General features: G+C 44.5%; 1 protein-coding gene across 5 annotated transcripts in view; it reads right to left on the bottom strand.

Moving 5' to 3' along the window:
* Window positions 1-23,648, bottom strand: part of CWH43 (cell wall biogenesis 43 C-terminal homolog) — a 67,705-nt gene that overhangs the window by 21,126 nt on the left and 22,931 nt on the right. For all 5 annotated transcript variants that reach the window (XR_001792268.3, XM_051831574.2, XM_051831575.2 and 2 more), the window contains 7 exons: window positions 21,475-21,732; window positions 18,814-18,939; window positions 13,898-13,977; window positions 10,245-10,350; window positions 7,678-7,813; window positions 5,479-5,628; window positions 4-148 (listed from right to left, as the gene is read on the bottom strand). Coding sequence is in view for 4 of the 5 variants with exons in the window: in XM_051831574.2 (XP_051687534.2) it covers window positions 4-148; window positions 5,479-5,628; window positions 7,678-7,813; window positions 10,245-10,350; window positions 13,898-13,977; window positions 18,814-18,939; window positions 21,475-21,732 (1,001 nt within the window). In the remaining variant the exon portion in view is untranslated. The remainder of the gene's footprint in view (window positions 1-3; window positions 149-5,478; window positions 5,629-7,677; window positions 7,814-10,244; window positions 10,351-13,897; window positions 13,978-18,813; window positions 18,940-21,474; window positions 21,733-23,648) is intronic.

Genomic DNA, 23,648 nt, shown 5'->3' with positions numbered 1-23,648 from the left:
TACCTTCACATTGCCATGTTCAATGAGCTGTAGATAATCTCTGGAACCAGGTGCTGAAGTGATATAACCCAGAAATAGCACCTGATTGGAGCTGTTTTTCAGTAGTTTTGAAACAGCAATAGCCTGCAGTTTCCTGTCGAGATCATCTCTTAAAAAAAAAAAAAAGGAAAAATGCAGTTGAAAACTTTTTTTTAAGTCTTAGATGCCTAACTTTTCAAACAACACCTTCAAAGAGTGCACAAATCCAGAATAACTCCTACTAGGGCAATGTCTTAATGGTACACAATAAACAAAACATACATAGTTCCTCAACTGGGTCGGATGATGAAAGTGTGACTATGAACAATACAATCTTTCCCTGCAAATTATTTGGAGTCAAGTTGACTTATATATGTACTCTAAATACTGCACTGATTCCATTTTTCATTGGAAGAAATTTTATCAGTGACATAGGGCCTGATCAATGGTATTACAGCTAAAAACCAGCAATCAAAAAGAAAAAAAAAATCCAGGAATACTGCTAAAGAGAATCCTAACATTCGCAGAGCACACGAGGCTTTTGATACCCACCCCATTCTTTCAACTGAACAATTTCTGAAAGTGCCCTTGGCTCTTCTGCTCAAATACTAACTGGTCATGGTGGTTTTTTTTTTTTTTTTTTTTTAATGCCAAACACTGTTGACATACAACTGAGATCATGAGGCAGGTTCCTCAAGCTTTTGCAGAGTTCAGAATCAGTCTATTTGGGGGAGGACCTGGAGCAACAGAAAGAGCTGCCAGAGAGAGCAAGAAGGCAGAGAGAGTAGAAGAGAAATGCCCTGGTTCCCCGACTCCTCCCGCCCTCCAATCTGACACTAGCGCCTCCCAGTGGTCAAACAACCCAGAAGCCAGAAGCAGGGGACTTTGGGTTGCCTGTGATATAAAGCCTAGAATAACAACAGGGAATGTTTCTAAGAGCAAATGGGCCGTAGACCAACACAGGCATTTACGCAGAAAGATAGCTCATAAATGAGTACTTGGGGGAAAAGTGACAAAGGAAGGTGGCAGGAGATCTCCAAGGACTGAGAAGATGGAAGAAATCTTAGGGAGGTGGGATCTAAGAAGGACTAAACCGCATAAGCATAAGGCAACCTCAAAAAGTTTGTGAAAACTGGAATTAACAGTTATTTCATTACAAAAATTTTGAAATCCATGCATAGTTTTTTCATAATATGCATTTCCATGATTTTTTGAAGAACCTTCCTATGTACAGACAGCTGAGTGTTATTGAAAGAGCTCTCAAGAAATGGAAGAGTGAAAAGAATCACCATTTGTTCAACACCTTTGACACAGAGTTCTCATAATCACTGCAGGCATGTGGTGGGGAGGCAGGCATTTGCGAGGGAGCTTGATGAAGCCCATAGCTTTCTCCACTCCCCTCCCTAGATCCGTCCTCTGGCCTTCTCTATGCCCTGGGAGGCTGCGCCCTGCAGGTTTGGTCTCCTGGGCTCCCTTCTGTGCTAATTTCCAGTTAGGTTTGGCCAATTTGGAGGCACCAGCAGGAGACAAAAAGGACAGGGAAGAGGAAAGTTAGGGTATTTCTTCTGCAGTCCCTCTGCCAGTGACTGTACTCTGTGGTCCAGATCTGACTGGGCTCCTGGAACACCATGCCTTCAGTCCTAAGGCTGGTGAGGACTCCCCATGGTTAGTACCGTGCAAGGGCCTCTGCATCTCTCACTTGTTGCTGGCCCCTTCCAACATTTGGTAAGTAGCCCTATCATTCGGTCTGCAGTGAATTCTGTTACTTCCAATACATGCAGCTAGGATTCCAATCCAGATATAGCACATTCCAAAGCCACTGCACCATGGATAGAGCTGCCATCCAAACATATTTTAGTATATCATCCTAGAAAATAGTCTGTGAATTTGGTTTTATATCTTGTCAGGAGATAAATCTCACAAAAATAATCCAATTAAAAAGTCTGCATGCATAGGAGGAAACCGGGGGGGGGGGGAGGAAGAGAATAAGAGGGAGAGAATGTACATATCTTCTCTTTTTTCTTATCTGTTAATAACTGATCACCCCAATGCCCCATAACATGAACTGGAAAAGAGAATTTTACTCTGTTTCCACAGACAGGATTGGAACTCACAAGGTTATCCTGTCAAAACTAAGCCTCAAGCCTCTTGACAACAGGTTCTGTGTTCTGTCCTCCGTACACATGTTACATGTAATAAATTTTTTTTAAACGGTGATTAGCCAGTGGCTCAGTTAATGACTGAAAACAAGATCCATTTTTGTGATGGTGTTTACCTAGATGACTTCTAAGAAGTGCTGCTCATTCCTATTTACTGGTCATAAAAGAGATACTTGCATAGTCATTAATTTTAAAAGCCTTGTTGAATCAGCTAATAACATGCACAAGCGTTCTGTAATTCATTCCTAATAGGATTTTCAATTCGTATGCCATAATCATTGGAAAACAAAATCTCTAAATATTCATTCATAGTGAGACTTTCTCTAGTAGCCTAGAACACAATGGCAAACAGAAACGTGTAACGACAGCTTTACAAACGATGCAAGGGGCAAGCTCTGCTCTGCCGGCTGCCGGGAGGCTCCAGTGTCCATGAACACTAAGGAGTGACACCGGAGTGGTGGCCCCCAAGGGTGGAGGGAGACTGTGTGCTTGTGACATGACAGACGTTTGATTCACATTTGATGATGCATTCTCTTCTGCCCCGTATATCATATATTTAAAATTGTCTGGGAGCAGCACTGTGGTGTAACAAATAAGGGTGCTACCTGCAGCACCAGCATCCCATAAGGGTGCTAGTTTGAGTCCCGGATGCTCCCTTCTGATGCAGCTCTCTGCTATGGCCTGGGAAAGCAGTAGAAGATGGCCCAAGTGCTGGGGACGGTGCTGTGGTGCAGTGGGTTAAAGCCCTGGCCTAAAGCGCCAGCATCCCATATGGGAGCTGGTTCTAGTCCTGGCTGCTCCTCTTCCAATCCAGCTCTCTACTACGGCCTGAGATGGCAGAGGAGGATGGCCCAGGTACTTGGGCCCCTGAGCCCACATGGGAGACCCAGAGGAAACTCCTGGCTCCTGGCTTCAGATCGGCACAGCTACGGCCATTGTGGCCATCTGGGGAGTGAACCAGCAGATGGAAGACCTCTCTCTCTCTGTCTCTACCTCTTTCTGTAACTCTGCATTTCAAATAAACAAAATAAATCTTTAAAAAAAAATGAAGAAGATGGCCCAAGTTCTGGGGCCCCTGCACCTGAGTGGGAGACTCAGAAGATGCTCGTGGTTCCTAGCTTCAGATCAGCCCAGCTCCAGCCGTTGTGACCATTTGGGGAGTGAACCAGAGGATGGAAGACTTTTTTTCTCTCTCTCTCTCTGCCTCTGCCTCTCTGTAACTCTGCCTTCCAAATAAATAAATGAATCTTTTAAAAAAAAATTTACAGTTCCACATCAAAATATAAACAAAAGGTCTGATTTTGTTTAACAATGGCCAGTATTAACTGAACACTTCCTGCATTCTCATACTTTCTATGAGGTCATATATCTCATTTAATTCCAAAAGAACCCAATGAAATAGGTAGGATTATTGTTCCTGATTTACAGATGAAGAAACTAAGCCTCAAAGTCATTAAAATAATTTGGTGAAGGACACATAACTAGTAACTGAATTAGTATTCAAACCAGATTGTCTGATTCTAGGCTATAGAATATCATGGCTTACCCAATAAACACTGCCCCCCTCCCTGGAGTCACATCTCTGCAGTGTCAGCTATCATTGCTACTGCTATTGTCTTTGCCATTATTATTCGATCAAATGAGTAGAAAACCTACTAAAGGATAAGATGGGGGGCGCTAAGTAGGTGGTTAGCAGGAAGTCAGAAAAGGCCATCTTTCCCACCTCTTTTCCAAGTACATTGCTAAGGCTGCCCTGTAGTTTCTGCTTTCAAGTTTATTTTTTTTTACATTTTATTCTTTTCTAAACTGTATATATTTTAAGATAGAGAGAGAGAGAGAGAGAGGCAGCCAGAAAGAGCTCCTATCCTGGGGCTGGTGTTGTGGCACAGCAGACTAAGCCTCATCTTTGACACTAGCATCCCACTTCTAATCCCACTCCCAGGTGATGTACCTGGGAAAGCAGCGGAAGATGGTCCAAGAGCTTGGGCCCCTGCCATCCTGGGAGACCCTGGTTGGAGTCCTAGGCTCCTAGTTTCAGGCTAACCCAGCCTTGGCCATTACAGCCATTTGGGGAGTGAACCAGCAGATGGAAGATGTGTGTGTGTGTGTGTGTGTGTGTGTGTGTGTGTGTGTTCCTCTCTGTCACTCTGCCTTTCAAATAAATAAATAAATCTTAAAAAAGAAAAGAACAGAACAGAACTCCTATCCTCTGGTTTACTACCCAAATGTTCACATGTGCAGGGCCAGACCAGGCTGAACTTCCGAGTGAGAAACTCAGTCCCTAGGGGCTAGTGCTGTGGTGTAGCGGGTGAAGCCGCTGTCTGCGGTGCTGGCATCCCATGTGGGTACTGGTTCGAATCCCGGCAGCTCTTTGTTATGGCCTAGAAAAGCAGTGGAGGATGGCCCAGCCCTTGGGCTGCTGCACCTGCATGGGAAACCCAGAGGAAGTTCCTGGCTTTGGAATGGCGCAGCTCAAGCTGTTGGGGCCAATTGGGGAGTGAACCAGCAGATGGGAGACCTCTCTCTCTCTCTCTCTCTCTCTCTCTGCCTCTCCTTCTTTCTCTGTGTTAACTCTTTCAAGTAAATAAACAAATCTTAAAAAAGGAAAAAGCAAGAAACTCATTCCCCAATCTCCTACGTGGGTGGCAGGGATGCAACTGCTTGAGCCATCACGTGCTTCCCCCAGGGCACACATTAGCGGGAAGCAGAACAGAGCCAGTACTCAGGCACTCCGACATGGAATAAGGACATGTCCAGTGGTGTCTTAACCACTGTCTTCAGTGCTATGCCACAAGCCTGCCCCTCACATTTATTCGTGACATGTCCAGAGAGGCTAGAGGATGTTAAAAGTGGCTGGGGGGGGGGGGGACATGGGGCGTAAAGGGTAACAGGGAGCGGCAGATCCAACTCTTTCCTGAGCTAAGTCCTTGCACTGGTTTCCTAGCTATTTGACCATGGCTGTACTGCCTAGTTTTTTTTTTTTTTTTAATCTGTACAATGGGGCTATAATAGTACCTACCTTGTACAGAATGAAGGCTAAGTACAGTGAGCACTTAACACAGCACCTACACAGAGAACACTGCACTGCTCAGTAACTGGGGGCTAACCCGGCCATCACTACACCATCCGTGGACTTCCTGTGTCTCTGATGTTCCTATGTCTGAGTTTTCAAATCAGCAACACAAGTCAAATACTTCGGGAGATTAAAAAGAAAGTAAGAAAGGCTATGTCATAGATATCAGTCACATGTTACTACTATTTCTTGATCTTTGTGTAAATTAGATAGACCAAAGACACCCACTCATGATTCCCGAAGTGGGTCACAACAAAATCCACCAGTTTGTTGGAGATGTTGACGGTCAGCGATATGGCTGGTGCAATCTCGCCCTCTGGTGACGGAAGGAGGTGATGCTCTGATTTCACAATTGGATATCTTGACAACACCATAATCCTGCATGGGAGTGAAAAGAAACACGCATCACGCTCTGTCTCACCGCATTATGTCACTGGGATGAAGCATTTGCATTAAAAAGAGGTGTGTTCCACCACAAGTGTCCCACTGAGGGGCCTTCCGAGCAGTTACACAGCAGGCCCATATGCTGGTCTGCTTGGTGGCTCAGTGCACCTCTGCCATTCAGCAGTCCCTCTGTATCCTTGCACAGCGCTGTCAACTCTGTCTTAACAAGTGCTATGGTGCCATGAAAAGGGTGGTGTTAGCAGCACATGGAATCCATTTCACTTCCCATTGTCACTGTGACAACACATTTTCACAATTCTAATACAAATCAACACAAATAAGAGCATATAGTCTCGGGGCATGCCCTGTGGCAGAGCAGGTTAAGCCTGGATCCACCTACAGTGTGGGCATCCCATATGGGAGCTGGTCTGAGTCCTAGCTGCTCTACTTCTGATCCAGCTCTCTGCTAAGGCACACGGGGAAGCAGTGGAAGATGGCCCAAGTCCTTGGGCCCCTGCACCCACGTGGGAGACCCAGAAGAAGCTCCTGGCTTCTGGCTTTGGACTGGCCCAGCTCCCATCATTGTGGCCATTTGGGGAGTGAACCAGTGGATAGAGGATCTCTCTCTTTCTCTCTCTGTCTCTCCCTCTCTCTGCCTCTGTCTCTCCCTCTCTGTAACTAAGCCTTTCAAGTAACATAAATAAATCTTAAAAAACAAAACACATAGTCTTGCCAGTAAAGACATGAAGTAACAAGTTACAAAAAGTTAAAAGTTAGACTGTCTAATGTATGACAAGGTCTTCTTTTTTAGAAACTATTTGAGAAACAAGAGACACAGAGAGAGAGTGCGCTCCATCTGCTGGTTCATTTGTCTAAATGCCTGCAAGAAGTCAGGGACTCAGTCCAGGTCTCCCGACATGAGTGGCAGTGACTCAATGACTTGATCCATCACCTGCTGCCTCCCAAGTGCTGCGTTAGCAGGAAGCTGGAATCAGGAGCCAGGAATCAAAACCAGGTAGTCTAAAATGGGACAGTAGTGTCCCCAGCCTGCCTGTCCTGCGTGGCCCGCCAGGTTACATACACCGGGCTCCTGGATATCACTTGACTGTCCAAGGGAATCTCCAACTTAGCACAAACCTTCCCACCACAATTCGGTAAAGTGGGACCCTCTATGGTCAGGCAGCCACCCTGGTCTTTAATCTCGGCCCTTGGTTCACTCTACTCCAGGCACAGCAAGCTCAGTCCCGCCTCCAGTCTTTCCTTAGCTGTTCCCTCAGCCGTTCTGGAGGCTGGTCCTTCCCATCGGAATGTCTTCAGAGAGCTCCTCCTCACTACCCTAGCTATGGGATCAGCACTGCTCATGGCCACTGCCGTGTGTGTGTGTCTGTCTGTCTGTCTGTCTCTCTCCAGTTTGTTTCCCATGTTGCATTTATCATGATCTCAAATTATCTTGTTTATGTACTTCTTTCTGTTCCCTAGAATATGTTCCAAGGCCCCCAGTGGATGCCTGAACTACAGTGGGTGCCATGACAAAGGGATGATTCGTGCCCAGGGCAGGAAGGAGCAGGACGGTGGAAGATTTTATCACACTCTTCAGAAAGTTGCACGACTTGAAATTCATGGACTGTTTATGGCTGGAATTTCCTTTAATATGTTTGCTCCATGGCTGGCTGCAGGCAACGGAAACCATGCGGCGCACACCTGCGGGGAAGGGAGGACTGCTCTATGTGTTCATGGTCCCTCTCTTCACACTGAGAACATGAGCTCCATGGGGCAGCACCCAGGTCAGACATGCTTGGTGCTGGAACCTCAGCTCCTATGTGAATGGTTTACAACAACAGCCACAAACTGGAAACACCCAGCAACAAGGAAATCACGTTCAAGTTTATGAAATCTGCACACCTTCCGCACCTTCCTATCCCCCAAGAAACCTCACTGGGGCAGAGTCAAGGGTGAAGACAGGAGGATCTCAACTCCCCACTTCCAGCCGACCTGCCTGGCCTGTCAGGAACAGCTCAGGATGAAATCCCCAAGTCTACTCACCCCCAGGTGTGATCCCTTGTGCTAGGACCGAAGTCTGTGTAGAAGCCCAATTTCTCCCCTAGCCACATGGTCAAGTCATTGTTCCCCATGTAGGGCTTAGAGGCATCGCTCTCCAAAATCGTTATGAAATCTGCACCTGTTTACAAAAACAAAAAGCTGGGCCGATGCTGTGGCGTAGCGGGTAAAGCCACCGCCTGCAGTGCTGACATCCCATACAGGCGCCGCTTCGAGTCCTGGCTGCTCCACTTCTGATGCAGCTCTCTGCTGTGGCCTGGGAAAGCAGTAGAGGACGGCCCAAGTGCTTGGGCCCCTGCACCCACGTGGGAGACCCAGAAGAAGCTCCTGGCTCCTGGCTTTGGATCGGCACAACTCCAACTATTGTGGTCATCTGGGGAGTAAACAAGTGGATAGACCTCTCTCTCTCTCTCTCTCTAACTCTGCCTTTCAACTAAATAAATAAATCTTTAAAAATAAAAAACACACAGTAAGTACAGCAATGTAGGACACGATGATCAAAACTTCATTCAAGCTGGTGCCGCGGCTCACTAGGCTAATCCTCCACCTTGCGACGTCGGCACATGGGGTTCTAGTCCCGGTCAGGGCGCTGGATTCTGTCCCGGTTGACCCACTTCCAGGCCAGCTCTCTGCTGTGGCCAGGGAGTGCAGTGGAGGATGGCCCAAGTCCTTGGGCCCTGCACCCCATGGGAGACCAGGAGAAGCACCTGGCTCCTGCCATCGGATCAGCGGCTGGCCGCGGCGGCCATTGGAGGGTGAACCAACGGCAAAAGGAAGACCTTTCTCTGTCTCTCTCTCTCAACGTCCACTCTGCCTCTCAAAATAAATAAATAAATAAATAAATAAAATAAAAACTTCATTCAAGGCCCTTAACCTACTTTATTAATAAACCCCCAAAGTCATTCCTCAAGAATCACTAGCTATAAAGCAATTTTCCCATGTGTAGTAATAATTAAAATATAGAACACCTGGAGGAAATATTGGTCAGGAAAAAAGCATAACTTTTCTAAACATTCAAATATTCTAACATCTTTCTCCAAATTTCAAATAATCTTCATGCTTTTCTCAAATACCCAATGTATGTTCAGAAACAATAGAATAGTGCATAACATTCTATTCTAGGGCAAACAGCTCCACGGTTCTGGCATAGAAGTAGTTTTATTGCCTTTTTTATTTTTTAAAATTTTTATTTAATTTAATTTTCTTTGAAAGGCAGGCCAACAGAGAGAGAGACAGAGACAGAGGTTTTCCATCTGCTGGTTCACTCCCCAAATGGCCATAACATCCAGAGCCAGGTCAAGCCAAAGCCAGAACCCAGAATTCAATTCAGGTCTCCTGTGTGGGTGGCAGGGCCCCAAATACTTGAGCCATCACCTGCTGCCTCTAGGGTGCACAATAGCAGTAAGCTTGACAGGAAGCAGAGGAGCCAGGACGCGAACCAGGCACTCTGAGATGGGCTGCAGGATTCCCAAGCAACATCTTAGCTGCTGCATCCAACACATACCCTTCATTGACTCTCAGACTTAGGCCAGATGTGCCTCAAAGGACTGTAATCAGGACTGAATACAGACAAGGGACCAAACAAATTCCTTCGTGGCCTTATGTTCAGATACTCAGAAAGTTCTCAGGAGGCATGCTTATCATTAAGAACAACAAGAACACAGGGCTGGCACTGTGGCATAGTGGGCTAAGCCTCCACCTGTGGCACCAGCATCCCATATGGGTGTCAGTTCCAGTCCTGGCTGCTCCACTTCCAATCCAGCTCCCTGCTAATGGCCTGCAAAACCAGTGGAAGATGGCCTAAGTGCTTGGGCCCTTGCACTCACATGGGAAACCTAGAAGAAGCTCCAGGCTCCTGGCTTCGGATCAGCCCAGCTCTAGCCATTGTGGTCATTTGGGGAGTGAACCAGTGGGTGGAAGACCTTTCTCTTTATCTCTCCCTCTCTCTGTAACTCTACCTCTCAAGTAAAAATAAATTTTAATTTTTTTAAAAAAATTTAAAAAAAGAATAACAAGAACAGTTCAACCCTTCACTGATCTTGCTTCACGTTGCTGATTCGAGAATCAAATGCTCACAAAATTTAGAAGATGCTTCACATAAAGATGAGCTCCCCAGGACACACACACACACACACACACACAAAATAAAATAAAATAAAATAAAATGGATGCTCAGGCTGCAGTTTGCTTCACAATGAGCCTCACTCGGACCCATTCTGCCTGTTAATTCAATGATTTTCTGGTCCCCAACAGTGGGTCCTTGAGTGACAGCAGCTAACAGCAGAGGCATCTCTAAAAAGAAACAGCATGACCAGAGTCCCTGCAGACAGCTGGCATGTGGTGGTGTTCAGAACCAACTGGATTAATTGCTGTCAAACAAAGACAGATGTGAGACGGCCGCTTGGGCTCCCTGCAGTTGCCCTGCAAAGAAAGCCTTTTCAGGATGAGTCTGTGACCCAGCAAGCCCTCCTCCTGTGATTTATGATCTTGCTGGAAACAGAAGCAACAGTAGTAGTTTCTCAAGACCTGGAGCAAATTCCCGTAAGACTCACCAGTGTCCCTGAGCAGCTGAGCTGAGCGTTCCAGGCTGGACCATCCTTCATTGTCGTACCCGAACCGGAAAGGCCAGATGGCAGCAGAGAAATCCTTGGCTGGAGCCTGCGGGATGGTTTCCGTAGTAATTTAGGATGACTGGGAACAATGGACAGTTTTATCCACCTTTCTCTACCAAACTTCATTTTTTGGTAAAGAAATTTCCTTAGACGTTTGCATGCATTTAATTCACAAAAATAAGGAGATTTCTATTATATGGTACGATCATAATAAGGCTGTGAACTTCCAGGTTAAACTTAGCAATTAGAAGGAACGGGTGTACAGCTCAGTGGTAGAACATTTGATTGAAGACATTAGAAGAGACGTTTGGAAAGTACTTATACAAAGCTTTGTTTATTACAGCAAGACATTAGAGATAAGCTAGCTGGCCATCTGTAGAAAAAGAAATGGTGACACATACATATAATGTGATACTACAAGGTACTGAAACATGAATTAGGACAACATATTTCCATGCAGATGAAATTCGCAAAGATGATTTTTTATGTTTAAAAAGCTGCAAAATATATATGTGAGATGCTGTTACTTAAGTAAAGTTAAAAACTTAGAAAAAGCAATATTGTCTAGGGATCTATTATACGTAGTAACAGTAAAAGGAAATGCTTGAAAATTACTTTTTAAAAACCATTCTCAGGAGAGTGGTTATCCCTGTAGTCACATGTAAAGGAGTAGAGAGGCCTTTACTGTATTTATAAAGTGGCCAGCTTATTCTCACCTAGTTATGGACAATCTTACATCCCTACTGTTCTAGGCGAGGCCAAGGCCAGGAAGCACAGCCCCCTTGAAGAGCTCCTCTTTGGGGCCCTTGAGGTAGTCAGAGAATGCCCAACTCTAACCCTTCATCCCAAACAAACACCTACTGATCTACGACAGGGCCCCTGTGAAAGAGAATAGCTGAATTTGAACCAAGTCTGTGACCACATCTAAAACAGACAAACTGAACCATACAAGTTGAGGTTGGGAGAGGATAAGCACATACACCTTTGCATAGAAGGGGCAGTATCTGACTAACCAGGTCTGTGTGTGTCCTACCATCAGTAAGCCAGGCGTTTCATCTTTGTGAAGGTTGTAAGATGAGGATGGAACCATCAACAGAGACATCAAGAGGCATGATTAGATCCATCCAGTTATGCTTTTTCAGACAACTATATGAGGGGCTTCAAAAAAGTTGATGGAAATATATATTATTATTATTTTTAAAAAGATTTTATTTATTTATTTAAGAGGTAGCGTTACAAACAGTGAGTGGGAGAGACAGAGAAAGGTGTTCCATCCACTGGTTCACTCCCAAAATGGCCACAAGCTCAATCCAGAGCTGGACCAATCCAAAGCCAGGAGCCAGGAGCTTCTTCTGGGTCTCCCACATGGGTGCAGGAGCCCAAGGACTTGAGCCACCTTCTACTGCTTTCCCAGGCCATAGCAGAGAGCTGGATTGGAAGAGGAGCAGCTGGGTCTTGAACCAGTGCCCATGTAGGCATGGGATGGGATAATACGTGTGTATTATGTAGGCATCCCAGGCGAAAGATTAACCTACTGTGCCACAGCACCAGCCCCAAGAAATGCATATTGTGAAAAATCATGCATCAGTTTCATTTTGGCACAAAAATAAAATCATCTTTTAATTCTATTTTTTCCATGAATTATTTTTTAAAAAGAGTTCCCATCTGCTGGGTCACTCCCAAGATGCCCACCATGGCCAGGGCCAAAGTCAAGAGCCAGGAACATAACCAAGGTCTCCCCCACAGGAGGCAGAGACCCAATTATCTGAGCCTTCACTGCTGTGTTCCGGAGTCTGCATTAGCAGGAAGCTGGAGTCAGGAGCTGCATCCAGGAGTCAAACCCTGGCACTTCTATGTAGGAGATGGGTGTCTTAACCACTAGACTAAGCACTCACGCACTGCTCCATTAAGGTTTTGCAGTACCCTCATATGCATATCTATAAAAAAGCCTGGATTTCACCATTTCCAAACCCGTTATACCTTCATGCTTCCCATCTCAGCAAAAACCATCTCTCACTATCCAGTTGTTCAAGTCAAAAACATAGACGTTGCCACTGATTCCTTCCTTTTCCTCATCCAGTCAAATCCAACTCAGCAGTCAAAACTGTCAGTTCTACTTTCAAAATATATCCCGAGTCTATCCACCTCTCTCCAAGTCCACTGTCACACCCCCACAAAAAACACCCTTATCTATCTCTAAGAATTTATTCCCTAAGAATTTATCTCTTTCTAAGAATTTATTCCCTTATATATACTCTTGTCCCCTATAATTCACTCCACACACAGCAGCCAAATTTACGTGTATCAATTTTTTTCACTCTATTGCTTGAGACATTTGGCCTCCACTCACAGCAAATCAAAACCAGGAGTGGCTACTGTGGTTGGAGAGGCCTTCCCCCTCCTCTCCAATTTCATCTTCCACCATCATCAGCCATGCTGGTCACCCAGATGTACCTCAAACACACCACACTCGGCCCGGATCCCAGCTCTGTGAACAGTGGGCTGCTTCTCAACTTTCAAGTCTCATTTCAAGTGGCTCCTCCTCAAAGCAGCCTTCTCTATACACTCAGACCCAGTCACTCTCTACTCCATAATCTTATTTCCTTTATAGCAACGTGATCTAAAATTATAGTCTTTATTTGTTCCTCTGAATACTGTCTTTTTCTACTAGACAGCAACCTCTGGAAGAGCAGGGATCTTGTTCAACTTGTTTACTTCTGTATCCTGGGCACCAGGCACATAGAGGGACTTTCAATCAACAATTGTCACATGCATGGATGAATTAGTCAATTAATAAATGAACAAAAGAATGAAATAGGTATTAAATCCAGTTCATATGACTCCTCTGAAAAAGAATTCCTAACTGATAGTAAGTGTGCTGTTCTGACAGTGTAGCTATAATAGTGACTAACAATTAGACGGCACACGAGATCGTGGACTATTTATTAAGAAGTAGTTACTGAGTTCTAAAAATATGCCAAGCATTCTGTCAGGTACTGAGATACAAAGATAAATGAGAGAAGCATGTTCTCCATTCTCAGTATAGCTTTTAATTTAATAAGAAAAATCTCCCAGAAATAAGACTGCAAAAGTTTAAAGTTAATTCTCAAATTCTGTTAGTCAAAACTATAACCCAGACTGCATAATGAAACACATTGAAATTTTTATTAGAACAGATAGAAAGTCCAGTGCTACAATGATTTATTCTTCTTTCTGCCTACCCTTCTAGATGAGAACAGGACATTAAAATATTTAAAATTGTAGAAAGCAAGAGGGAAAAAAGAAAGGAAATATTCTGTGACCCATCATTATACAAACTACTCATAATTTGAAAAAATCAAGAAGTTTCTGTGAGACTATTCTTAAGACAAAGAATCTCACATTGCTATCTTCAGCAATATCTACTAACAAGTATAGAGAAGCCCACTATGAAATAGTTTCATAAAATAATGCCACTGTGCTATCAACATGTGACAGAGGCCATGAAGCCATCAGATGCAGGCCTAGTATCCAGTCAAAACAGTAAGATATACAAACATATGTATACACACGTATTATTATAAAATTTTATTACAAAATCTTTAAGTACTCACCCCTTTGCCCAATTTTCTCTCATAGGATTTTTGCCGTAGCCCTAATCCCAACAGCCCCACACCAACAAGCAGCCATAAAGCTAAACAGAAAAAAAAAAAAAAAAACCAATTGTTTAAAAGAAACCAAACTTGTTTTAAAAATAATTTTTACAAAATTATTGAATGTATTCATTGAGAATTTTGTGCAAAGTGAAAATGTCTATTTCCTGGATTAATTTTCATGTGTTCATGCATACATAATGTATTACTTCAAATCTAGGTTTCAAAGAATCTTCCCTAAAAATGTTCCAAGGACCATTAGCTTAAAGTAAAAAATGAATCAGAAAATACACAAGAAAACAAATCTCCATGAGCAGGAGCCAGCAGGGGAGAAAAACCCTGCAGCCTCAATCCCACAAAGACTTCAGATATTGGAACCTTCGGGATCAGAGCATAAAATAAGTAGGCTTAAGATATTTAGAAATATGACAGTATTAGGGGGCTGGTGCTGTGGCGCAGTGGGTTAATGCCTTGGCCTGAAGCACCGGCATCCCATGTGGGCGCTGGTTCTGGTCCCGGCTACTCCTCTTCCGATCCAGCTCTCTGCTATGGCCTGGGAAAGCAGTAGAAGATGGCCCAAGTCCTTGGGCCCCTGCACCCATGAGGGAGACCCGGAAGAAGCTCCTGGCTCCTGCCTTCAGAATGGCGCAGCTCCGGCCGTTGCGGCCATCTGGGAAGTAAACCAGTGGATGGAAGACCTCTCTCTCTGTCTCTACCTCTCTCTGTAACCCTGTCTTTCAAATAAATAAAATAAATTTTAAAAAAAGAAATATAAAAGTATTAAAATTATGACAAAGGAACATGAGACTACAACTATCAGGAATATTTGTAAAGAAAGCAAACATTCTAGAAGCTAAAAAGTTATAATAATTGAAATTAGACACTCAATGGACAAGACAGTACAATCTGAATAGAGAATTAATGCAAAGGGTGGCACAAAAATGCACAGATAGAAAATATCAAAGAGATTAAGAGACATGGAGGGGACTGGTGCTGTGGTATAGTGAGTAAAGTCGCAGCCTGAGGCGCCAGCATCCCATGTGGGTACAGGTTCAAGTCCCGGCTGCTCCACTTCTGATCCAGCTCTCTGCTATGGCCTGAGAAAGCAGTAGAAGATGGCCCAAGTGCTTGGGCCCCTGCACCCACATGGGAGGCCTGGAAGAAGCTCCCGGCTCCTGGCTTCCGATCAGCACAGCTCCAGCTGTTGTGGCCATCTGGAGAGTAAACCAGTGGATGAAAGACCTCTCACTGTGCCTCTGCCTCTCTGTAACTCTGCCTTACAAGTAAATAAATAAATCTTTACAAAAAATGAAAATTTAAAATAAATAAATAAAATATATATCCAAAGCTCCTTGAGACTCCATTCAAAGGTTGCAGGCTAATTAAAAGAGAGAGGGAAAGAGGGAGAGAGGGAGAGAGGAAGAGAGGGAGAGAGGGAGAGAGAGAGAGAGAGAGAGAGAGAGAGAGAGATGGAGAACAAAGCAAGACAGTCCAACCCTTATCTAACTGGAGCCAAAACTGAATAAAGAGAAAGAATGGGAAAGAGGCAGTTTTTGAAGAATTAGAAATTATAAAAGACATCACTCTCTAGATTCATAAAGTTCGAAGACTCCCAAGAAAGATGGGGAAGAAATAGATACATCCTGGTGAAACCGCACAACACCAAAACAGAACAATCTTAGGAGCCAACAGAAACAAAAGACAGGTTACCTTCACAGACAAGTCACAGGAAAGTTACACTGACCGATGACTTCTCCACAGCAGAAGCAGAAGCTGGAAGCCAGGGGAGCTGTACCCTCAATGTGCTGGGACTAAAATTAGTAATTACTAAAAGAATAAAAAGTGAAGGCATATTTTCAAACTGCAAAGAGTACTGGGGAGGAGGGATATAAGAAAAAAGGGAAGTGAAAGCCCAACCAGCACAAAAGAAATCGAGAAGAAAGAGAGGAAGAAATACACCTAGAAAAGAGTAGAAAATGAAAAAGCAAAAGAAGATGTAAACTATGGACTTTGGGCAATGGTGATTTGTTAACCAGGTTCACTGATTACCACTCAGTTTTGCTGTCAACCTGAAACTGCTTTAAAAAATAAAGTTTTTTTTTAAGATTTATTTAGTTAAAAGGCAAAGTTACAGAGAAAGAGGGGGAGAGAGAAAGAGAGATTGATCTCCCATCCACTGGTTCACTTCCCAAATGGCTGCAATGGCCACGGGTAGGCAAGACCAAAGCCAGGAGCCAGGAACTTCTTCCAAGACTCCTGCATGAGTGGCAGAGACCCAAGTACTTGGGCCACCATCTCCTGCTTTTCCCAGGTACATTAGCAGGGAGTTGGATGGCAACTGGAGCAGCCAGGACATGAACCATATAGGATGCTGGCATTGCAGGCAGTGGCTTTACCCACTAGACCACAACACTGGCCCCTCACTTGGCCTTTCAAATAAATAAAATAAATCTTTTAAAAAAAATGCTAGATCCTGGTATAAAGGTACATACCAAAACATAAGAACACACACCAAAAAACTTCATCCTAAAAAAAAAATTTTTTTTTGACAGGCAGAGTTAGACAGTGAGAGAGAGAGACAGAGTGAAAGGTCTTCCTTTTTCCGTTGGTTCACCCCCCAAATGGCCACTATAACCAGCGCTGGGCTGATCCGAAGCCAGGAGCCAGGTGCTTCCTCCTGGTCTCCCATGAGGGTGCAGGGCCCAGGCACTTGGGCCATCCTCCACTGCCTTCCTGGGCCACAGCAGAGAGCTGGACTGGAAGAGGAGCAACCGGGACAGAATCCAGTGCCCCAACAGGGACTAGAACCCAGGGTACCCGTGCCGCAGGCAGAGGATTTGCCTAGTGAGCCGCGGCACCAGCCTACTTCATCCTAAATTTAAATAGGATATTTTCAAATCAGGATGAAACATAAATGAAAGTCTTTATATACATGGGGCCGGTGCTGTGGCACAGCAAGTTAAAGCCCTGGCCTGAAACGCCAGCATCGCATATGGACACCGGTTCGAGACCTGGCTGCTCCTCTTCTGATCCAGCTCTCTGCTATGGCCTGGGAAAGCAGTAGAAGATGGCTGAAGTCCTTGGGCCCCTGTACCCATGTGGGATACCCAGAAGAAGCTCCTCGCTCCTGGCTTCGAATCAGCGCAGCTCCAGCCATTGCGGCCAGTTAGGGAGTGAACCAGTGGATGGAAGGCCTTTCTCTCTCTCTCTCTCTCTGCCTCTCCTCTCTCTGTGTAACTCTGACTTTCAAATAAATAAATAAATCTTTAAAAAAAATGTCTTTATATAATGGTCTTACTGTGTTGTGACATTTATTTTAGGAATACATTAAATATTTATATAGCTTCTTAATTGTTTTCTATCTCTTTACACTATAATATTTTATTTCCTTTAATAAAGTATCAGTCCTTAGGGTGGAGACCATTGTTTATATATCTTTGTCTACATAGTAACTGCCCATTCACTTCCTATACATCACATCATTCATCACATCATTTTTATTTATCATGGTCCATGTTAAAGGAATTCGATATTGAATAGCAGACTAATTTCATGTTGGACTCTCTAATTCATTAACATTCCAAATGTTAGCATATTTAATCTCCAAAAAAGAGAAGAAGAAATGGAGTGAACAGTCTTAATTATTAGAACAGTGTATTCTGAGAATTCTACCTGTTAAATCATCTTACCTATGTTAGAAACAAAATAAAACTAATACAAAGACATATGTGGGACACCCACATATCAGAGTGTCTGGGTTCGAGACCCAGCTTTATTCTGGATTCCAGCTTGTTGCTAATGTGCAGGCTTCAGCCTGTCTCAGCCCCAGCTGTTTTGCAGGAATCTGGGGAGTGAACCAGTGGATAGGAGATTTCTCTTTCTGCCTTTCAAATAAATAAGAAAACAGATAAATAATTTTAAGTGGAGTATTTTTAAAACAACTAGTAGAGAGTACTTATGGTTGAAATGATTTGCTTTAAAGAGTACTCTTTAAAAAAAGATTTATTTATTTATTTGAAAGTCAGAGTTACCAAGAGGCAGAGGTAGAGAGAGAGAAAGGTCTTCCATCCACTGGTTCACTCCCCAAATGGCCGCAATGGCTGGAGCTAGTCAGATCTGAAACCAGGAGCCAGGAGCTTCCTCTGGGTCTCCCACGTGGGTGCAAGAGCTCAAGGACTTGAGCCATCTTCCATTGCTTTCCCAGGCCACAGCAGAGAGCTGGATCAGAAGTGGAGCAGTTGGAACTGGAACCAATGTACATATGGGATGCCAGCACTGCAATTGGCAGCCTTACCTGCTACACCACAGCACTGGCCCCAAGAGTAGTTACTCTTCACCTTAAAGTAGTTAACCAAAAAAGGATAGAGAAGATTGTTGTTAATAATATCAACAAAATATGGATAATTGTAGTAATTGAATGAAGGCTACATGAGGGTTCATTATACTCTAGGGTTGCATACTTGAAAATTTATAAAATAAATGCTTTTTTAAGAAAAAAAAAGCACTGTGGCACAGTGGGCAAAGCTGCCGCCTACATGGCTAGCATCCCACATGTGTGCTGGTTCAAGTCCCAGCTGCTCCACTTTCAATCCAGCTCTCTGCTATGGCCTGGGATAGCAGGAGAAGATGACCTAAGTTCTTGGGCCCCTGCACCTGCGTGGGAAACCTGGAAGAAGCTCCTGGCTCCTGGTTTTGGACCGGCACAGCTCCATCCATTTGTGGCCGATTGGGAGTGAACCAGCAGATGGCAGACTTTCTCTCTCTCTCTCTCTCTCTCTCTCTCTCTCTGCTTCTCCTTCTCTCTGTGTGTAACTCTGACTTTCAAATAAATAAATCTTTAAAAAAAAAAAAAAAGAAAAAAGTAAAGCTATACTTACAAAGTTTCATGTATTTTTCACTCTTTCTGAAAAGCTCTTTAGGAGTGTTTTTTGTTTGAAAAATAAAGTCAAGGTTTTTCTTAGGACCAAACAGCATATTTAGCCCAATAATCAGCATCATGGTACCTGTGAAAAGAGAAAGACAGACTATATTATAATGGAATAAAAAAAAAATCCTTCCACAGGAAAATTCCAGGAGCCAAGAATTCTATTGAATAAACAAGCTCTGGAAATCCAGTTGGTGTTGAATTTTTCTCAGTACCTAAGCAATCACCGTAGTAGTGCTTCTGATCATTGGGAACCAGGTGAGGTTCCGGGACTCACGCTCAACATAAAGGGACCCCAGCCTCTTCCTGATGAGGGACGCCTGAATCTCCCGAGCGTGTCCGGGTCACTGGGCTGCTGGGGGCCTTGGGCCGGAGACAACGGGCACATGAGAAAGGAGCCTCTGAGCCACCAGAGGGCCTCATCCTCTCCACTGAAGAGCCCGCACACGCCCCAAGTGGAGGAGCACAACAGGGCAAATGTGGGTTCTGAAAATGGCAGTGCCCTGGGACGTAGGTCCTGTGTACACAGGGTCCTCCCGGAGGCCGCGTGCAGCAAGCCAGACAACTAAGAGGAGCTCGGGTCAGGTACAGCACAAAGGAGCTCATGGAGAACTGTACCAAGTACTCACAAAGTACCTGCAAAGGCCACACAGTTCCCAAGAATGGAAACAGACACAAGGCACAGGATGTACATTAAGAGACACCAAGTAAACCGCAAGCTAAGGGAGAAGGCTGGCAAAAAAAAAAAAAAAAAAAAGTGAAGCCCAAGCTTCCAGGAAACAGCAGGAAAAACCCAGACAAAAATTCATAATTAATTGCTCATATAATATAGATTCTTTGCAATCTAGTTATATTAAAAGCAACTTCAAATATTGCCAATGTTCCTTGTTTTTTGTGGTCTCATCAATATAATGTCACTCATACTTTTTAAAAGAAGAGTGCTTAGTTGTATGGAACTGCAATGACACACTGCGTCTGCAAGTGCACAAGCAGTGAGAAGGAACAGGAAAGGCTCCCCACTCATTCTGAAGAAACAAACTCGTGCACAGAATGCTCTTACGTTTATTCATTTTCTTCACACGCAGACCCCTAAGCAAGACGGAGGAAGAAGAAAGCAGGGCACTGGACAGGAGAACAGAGCAGGACAGAGCAGACACCTGAAAGAAACCAGAGGAAATGCAGTTTCAAAGCCAAGATTATGGCACAGCAAATGCAGCAATGTATTTGTTTAATTCAATGAGAGGTTGAGTATTTACCCACAATACCAAAGTCTCAAAAGTTGTTTCTTAAATTTTTCAAGTAATTTAAAAATAGGTCTTCCAAGAACAGGCACTTGGCCAGGCAGTTAAGGCACTGCTTGGGACGTCCACGTGCCATATGAGACTGCCCTGTGAGAGTCCCAGGTGCGCATCACACTCCAGCTTCCGGCTCCACACGACCTGGGAGGCAGCAGGTGATGGCTCGTGTAGGTGGGCCCCTGCCGGCTACGTGGGAGACCCAGATTGAGTTCTGGGTTCCTGGCTTTGGATCAGCCCAGCCCCAGTTGTTACAGCATTTGGGGAGTGAACCAACCAATGGATAATAGATCTACAAATGGAAAAATGAAGAAAATTTGGATCCCTATCACCATGCTTTACATCTATATTTTAAAGGTTTATTTTGAAAAATTTTAGTTGTTTTAACTTTACTTGAAAGGCATACTGATAGAAACATAGAAAGAGAGAGAGAGAGAGAAAAAATACTTTCATCTGCTGGTTAATTCCTCAAATGCCTGCAACAGCCAGGGCTAGACCAGTTTGAAGCCAGGAGCATGGAACTACAACCAGGTCTCCCACACAGGTGCAGGAACCAAAGTACTTGAACCATCATCTGCTGCCTCCTAAGCACATTAGCAGGAAGCTGAATCAGAAACAGAGGCAGGACTTGAATGGGATGCAGGCGTCCAAGCAACAGCTTAACCTGCTGACCACAATGCCCACCCCTCTACATTTTAAAAGACTGATTGTGGAAGTACTGGATACATTTTACTTAAATTGAAATGATACGCAGTATGTGATTTGTGCGTACCTGGAATGCATCAGTAATTTCATTATAGCCAGAAGACAATTTTTAAAATACTGAACTGAGCTAAATTTATGAAATTTTAATTTTGTTACATGTGTTTATAACTACTAAAGTGGAAAATGTGTGTGTTCTCTGATTTGGTAATTTTTCATTTACAGAAAGATACATATCTATTTTATTGGTAAAATAAAATACCCATGAGCCAGGAACTCCATCTGGGTCTTCCACAAGGGTGGCAGGGACCCAACTACTTGAGCCTGTACCACTTCCTCCCAGCATGGGCATTCGCAGCAAGTCAAAAGCAGAAGCAGAGCCAGAACTCAAACCCAGGCACCCTGATACGGAATGAGGGTACCCCAAGCTTAAGCATTATGCCAAATGCTCATCTTTAGTTATTTTTAAGCAAGAGAGACAGAGAGATATTTATTTTACTAAGAAAGCAGAATCATCCCATTTATTTCTACAAGTCATGTAAGCTGCTGAACCACGGCCAGTTCTCAAGGGTATTTTTGAGCAGTTACTTTAATCCAGATCTCTTACAGGTACTCACCCAAAAGCACATCAGACCTTTCTCTAGCATAGACACCTCCTGGAACAAACTTAAAAGCTGTGCACCAGGCACAGAAAAATATTTCTAGAAGATAAACTATCATGGCAACGGTCATGGTTTTCCCAGGATTTGTCCCTGAGCTAACCAGCTGCCCAAGTACTGGAGGCCACATGGACGCAGTGAAGATGGCCAGCACGCAGCCGGAAACAGCAGCTGCCCACGTGGGCAGGTAAAGGAGGCCCAAGGCTGAAGCCGCTCCTGTTTGTAAGAGAAAGAGGGGAAAATACATTAGACAAGAAAACCGTAAATCTCATAGGATGACCGATTTACAGCCTTTGCAGCCAGAGGGACCTTAGGGATATATTGGTTCAATCTCCAGACAAATGAGAAAGCCAAAGACTAGCAAGGTTATTGTGATTTGCTCAAGGTCACACAGCCAGTTACTGGCCCAATGGAGGCAGAATGCAGGTCTACTAAAACCCAGCCCAACATTATTTCCTTCAGTTAGGATAGGGAGAGGAAAGAAAGCATTTTTAAGCAATTAGCATGAAGATCCTAACAGCCACAAGAACTGAAATTATATGTGATACCAAATTTACATTTAATCAACTAGGTCTAGGACATTACAAAACAGGTAAAGTCACTGTGGTTTCTAAAATGTCTTTGTTAAGGGACTTTCTACAGCAACTTCCGCCTATCTGAATGCTGTCCCTTCTCCTGCTACCTGTACACACTTTCCGAACCTCACGGCCCCAAAAGCCGATGTGACTGGGATAGCAACAGCAGGCTCTCTGCTCTAGCAATCCCGCCGCGGGGAGCTGGGGTAGGCGCTGAGTGATTAAGCCACTCTGTTGAGCCTACCAGTGAGGTCACACCACTTTTCTCCCAAGTCCTGTAAAACCAGCTTTGGAACAACACCTCGGAGCCACCCCGTCTTGGAACTTTCAACAGAACATCTTTTCATAGCCAACCTGCCGTTCTCTAAATAATTTAACCAACATTGAGTCATCGGGACCCAGCCTTCAAGGGGATCTGCAGCAGAATCCTCACACCTCAGCAAGAACTCTAGAAAACTCCACTGAGAAGAGAACACGGCTGCAGTCTGCCTCTCAAAGCCCCGGGAGCCATCAATGAGTTCCACTTGCACCACTCCCGGGGAATGCCTGGAGGCTCCATTCCTCCCCACTTTCCGGATTAAAAGACTACGTCACCGAGACGATGTGAGAACCAGACTCCAGGGTCCTCCGTAGCCAACAGAGTTTAGATCCGTGAACACTTAGATCCTACAGCGGTGATTTTTCATCTTGAAACAAAACAGCTGTAATGTCTATTTGCTGTAGAAAGAGATAAAGGAGCCAGCGCTGAGATGCAGTGGGTAAAGCCGCCTGCTGTATATGGGCAACAGTTTTTGTCCCGGCTGCTTCTCTTCTGATCCAGCACCCTGCTAATATGCCTGAGAAAGCAGTAGAAGATGACCCAAAGCTGGCGCCGCGGCTCACTAGGCTAATCCTCCGCCTTGCGGCGCCAGCACACCAGGTTCTAGTCCCGGTCAGGGCGCCGGATTCTGTCCCGGTTACCCCTCTTGCAGGCCAGCTCTCTGCTGTGGCCAGGGAGTGCAGTGGAGGATGGCCCAAGTGCTTGGGCCCTGCACCTGCATGGGAGACCAGGAGAAGCACCTGGCTCCTGCCATCGGATCAGTGTGGTGTGCTGGCCACGGCGGCCATTGGAGGGTGAACCAACGACAAAAAGGAAGACCTTTCTCTCTCTCTCTCTCACTGTCCACTCTGCCTGTCAAGAAAATAAAAATTAAAAAAAAAAAAAAGATGATGACCCAAGTGCTTGGACCCCTGCACCCACGTGGGAGACCCTGAAGAAGCTACCAGCTCCTGGCTTCAGATCAGCTCAGCTCTGGCTGTTGCAACCATTTTGGGAGTGAACCAGTGGATGGAAGACTTCTCTCTCTCTCTCTCTCTCTCTCTCTCTCTCTCTCTGTGTCTTTCTATAACTCTGCCTTTCAAATAAATCTTTAAAAAAAAAAAGTTAAAATGCTGAATTGCATAGAAACAGAAGGACTGCCTGAGACTGAGACGACCACAGCCAATATGACTTTATATGTGCTTCTCCTAAGTCTTTACCTTACAAGGGTAGAAATTTTCCATGAATAGAACTCTACC

The sequence above is a fragment of the Oryctolagus cuniculus genome, chromosome 2 (genome assembly GCF_964237555.1).
Source record: "Oryctolagus cuniculus chromosome 2, mOryCun1.1, whole genome shotgun sequence".
In the NCBI taxonomy this organism is placed as follows: domain Eukaryota; kingdom Metazoa; phylum Chordata; class Mammalia; order Lagomorpha; family Leporidae; genus Oryctolagus; species Oryctolagus cuniculus.
This window is presented reverse-complemented; position numbering and strand designations above follow the sequence as displayed.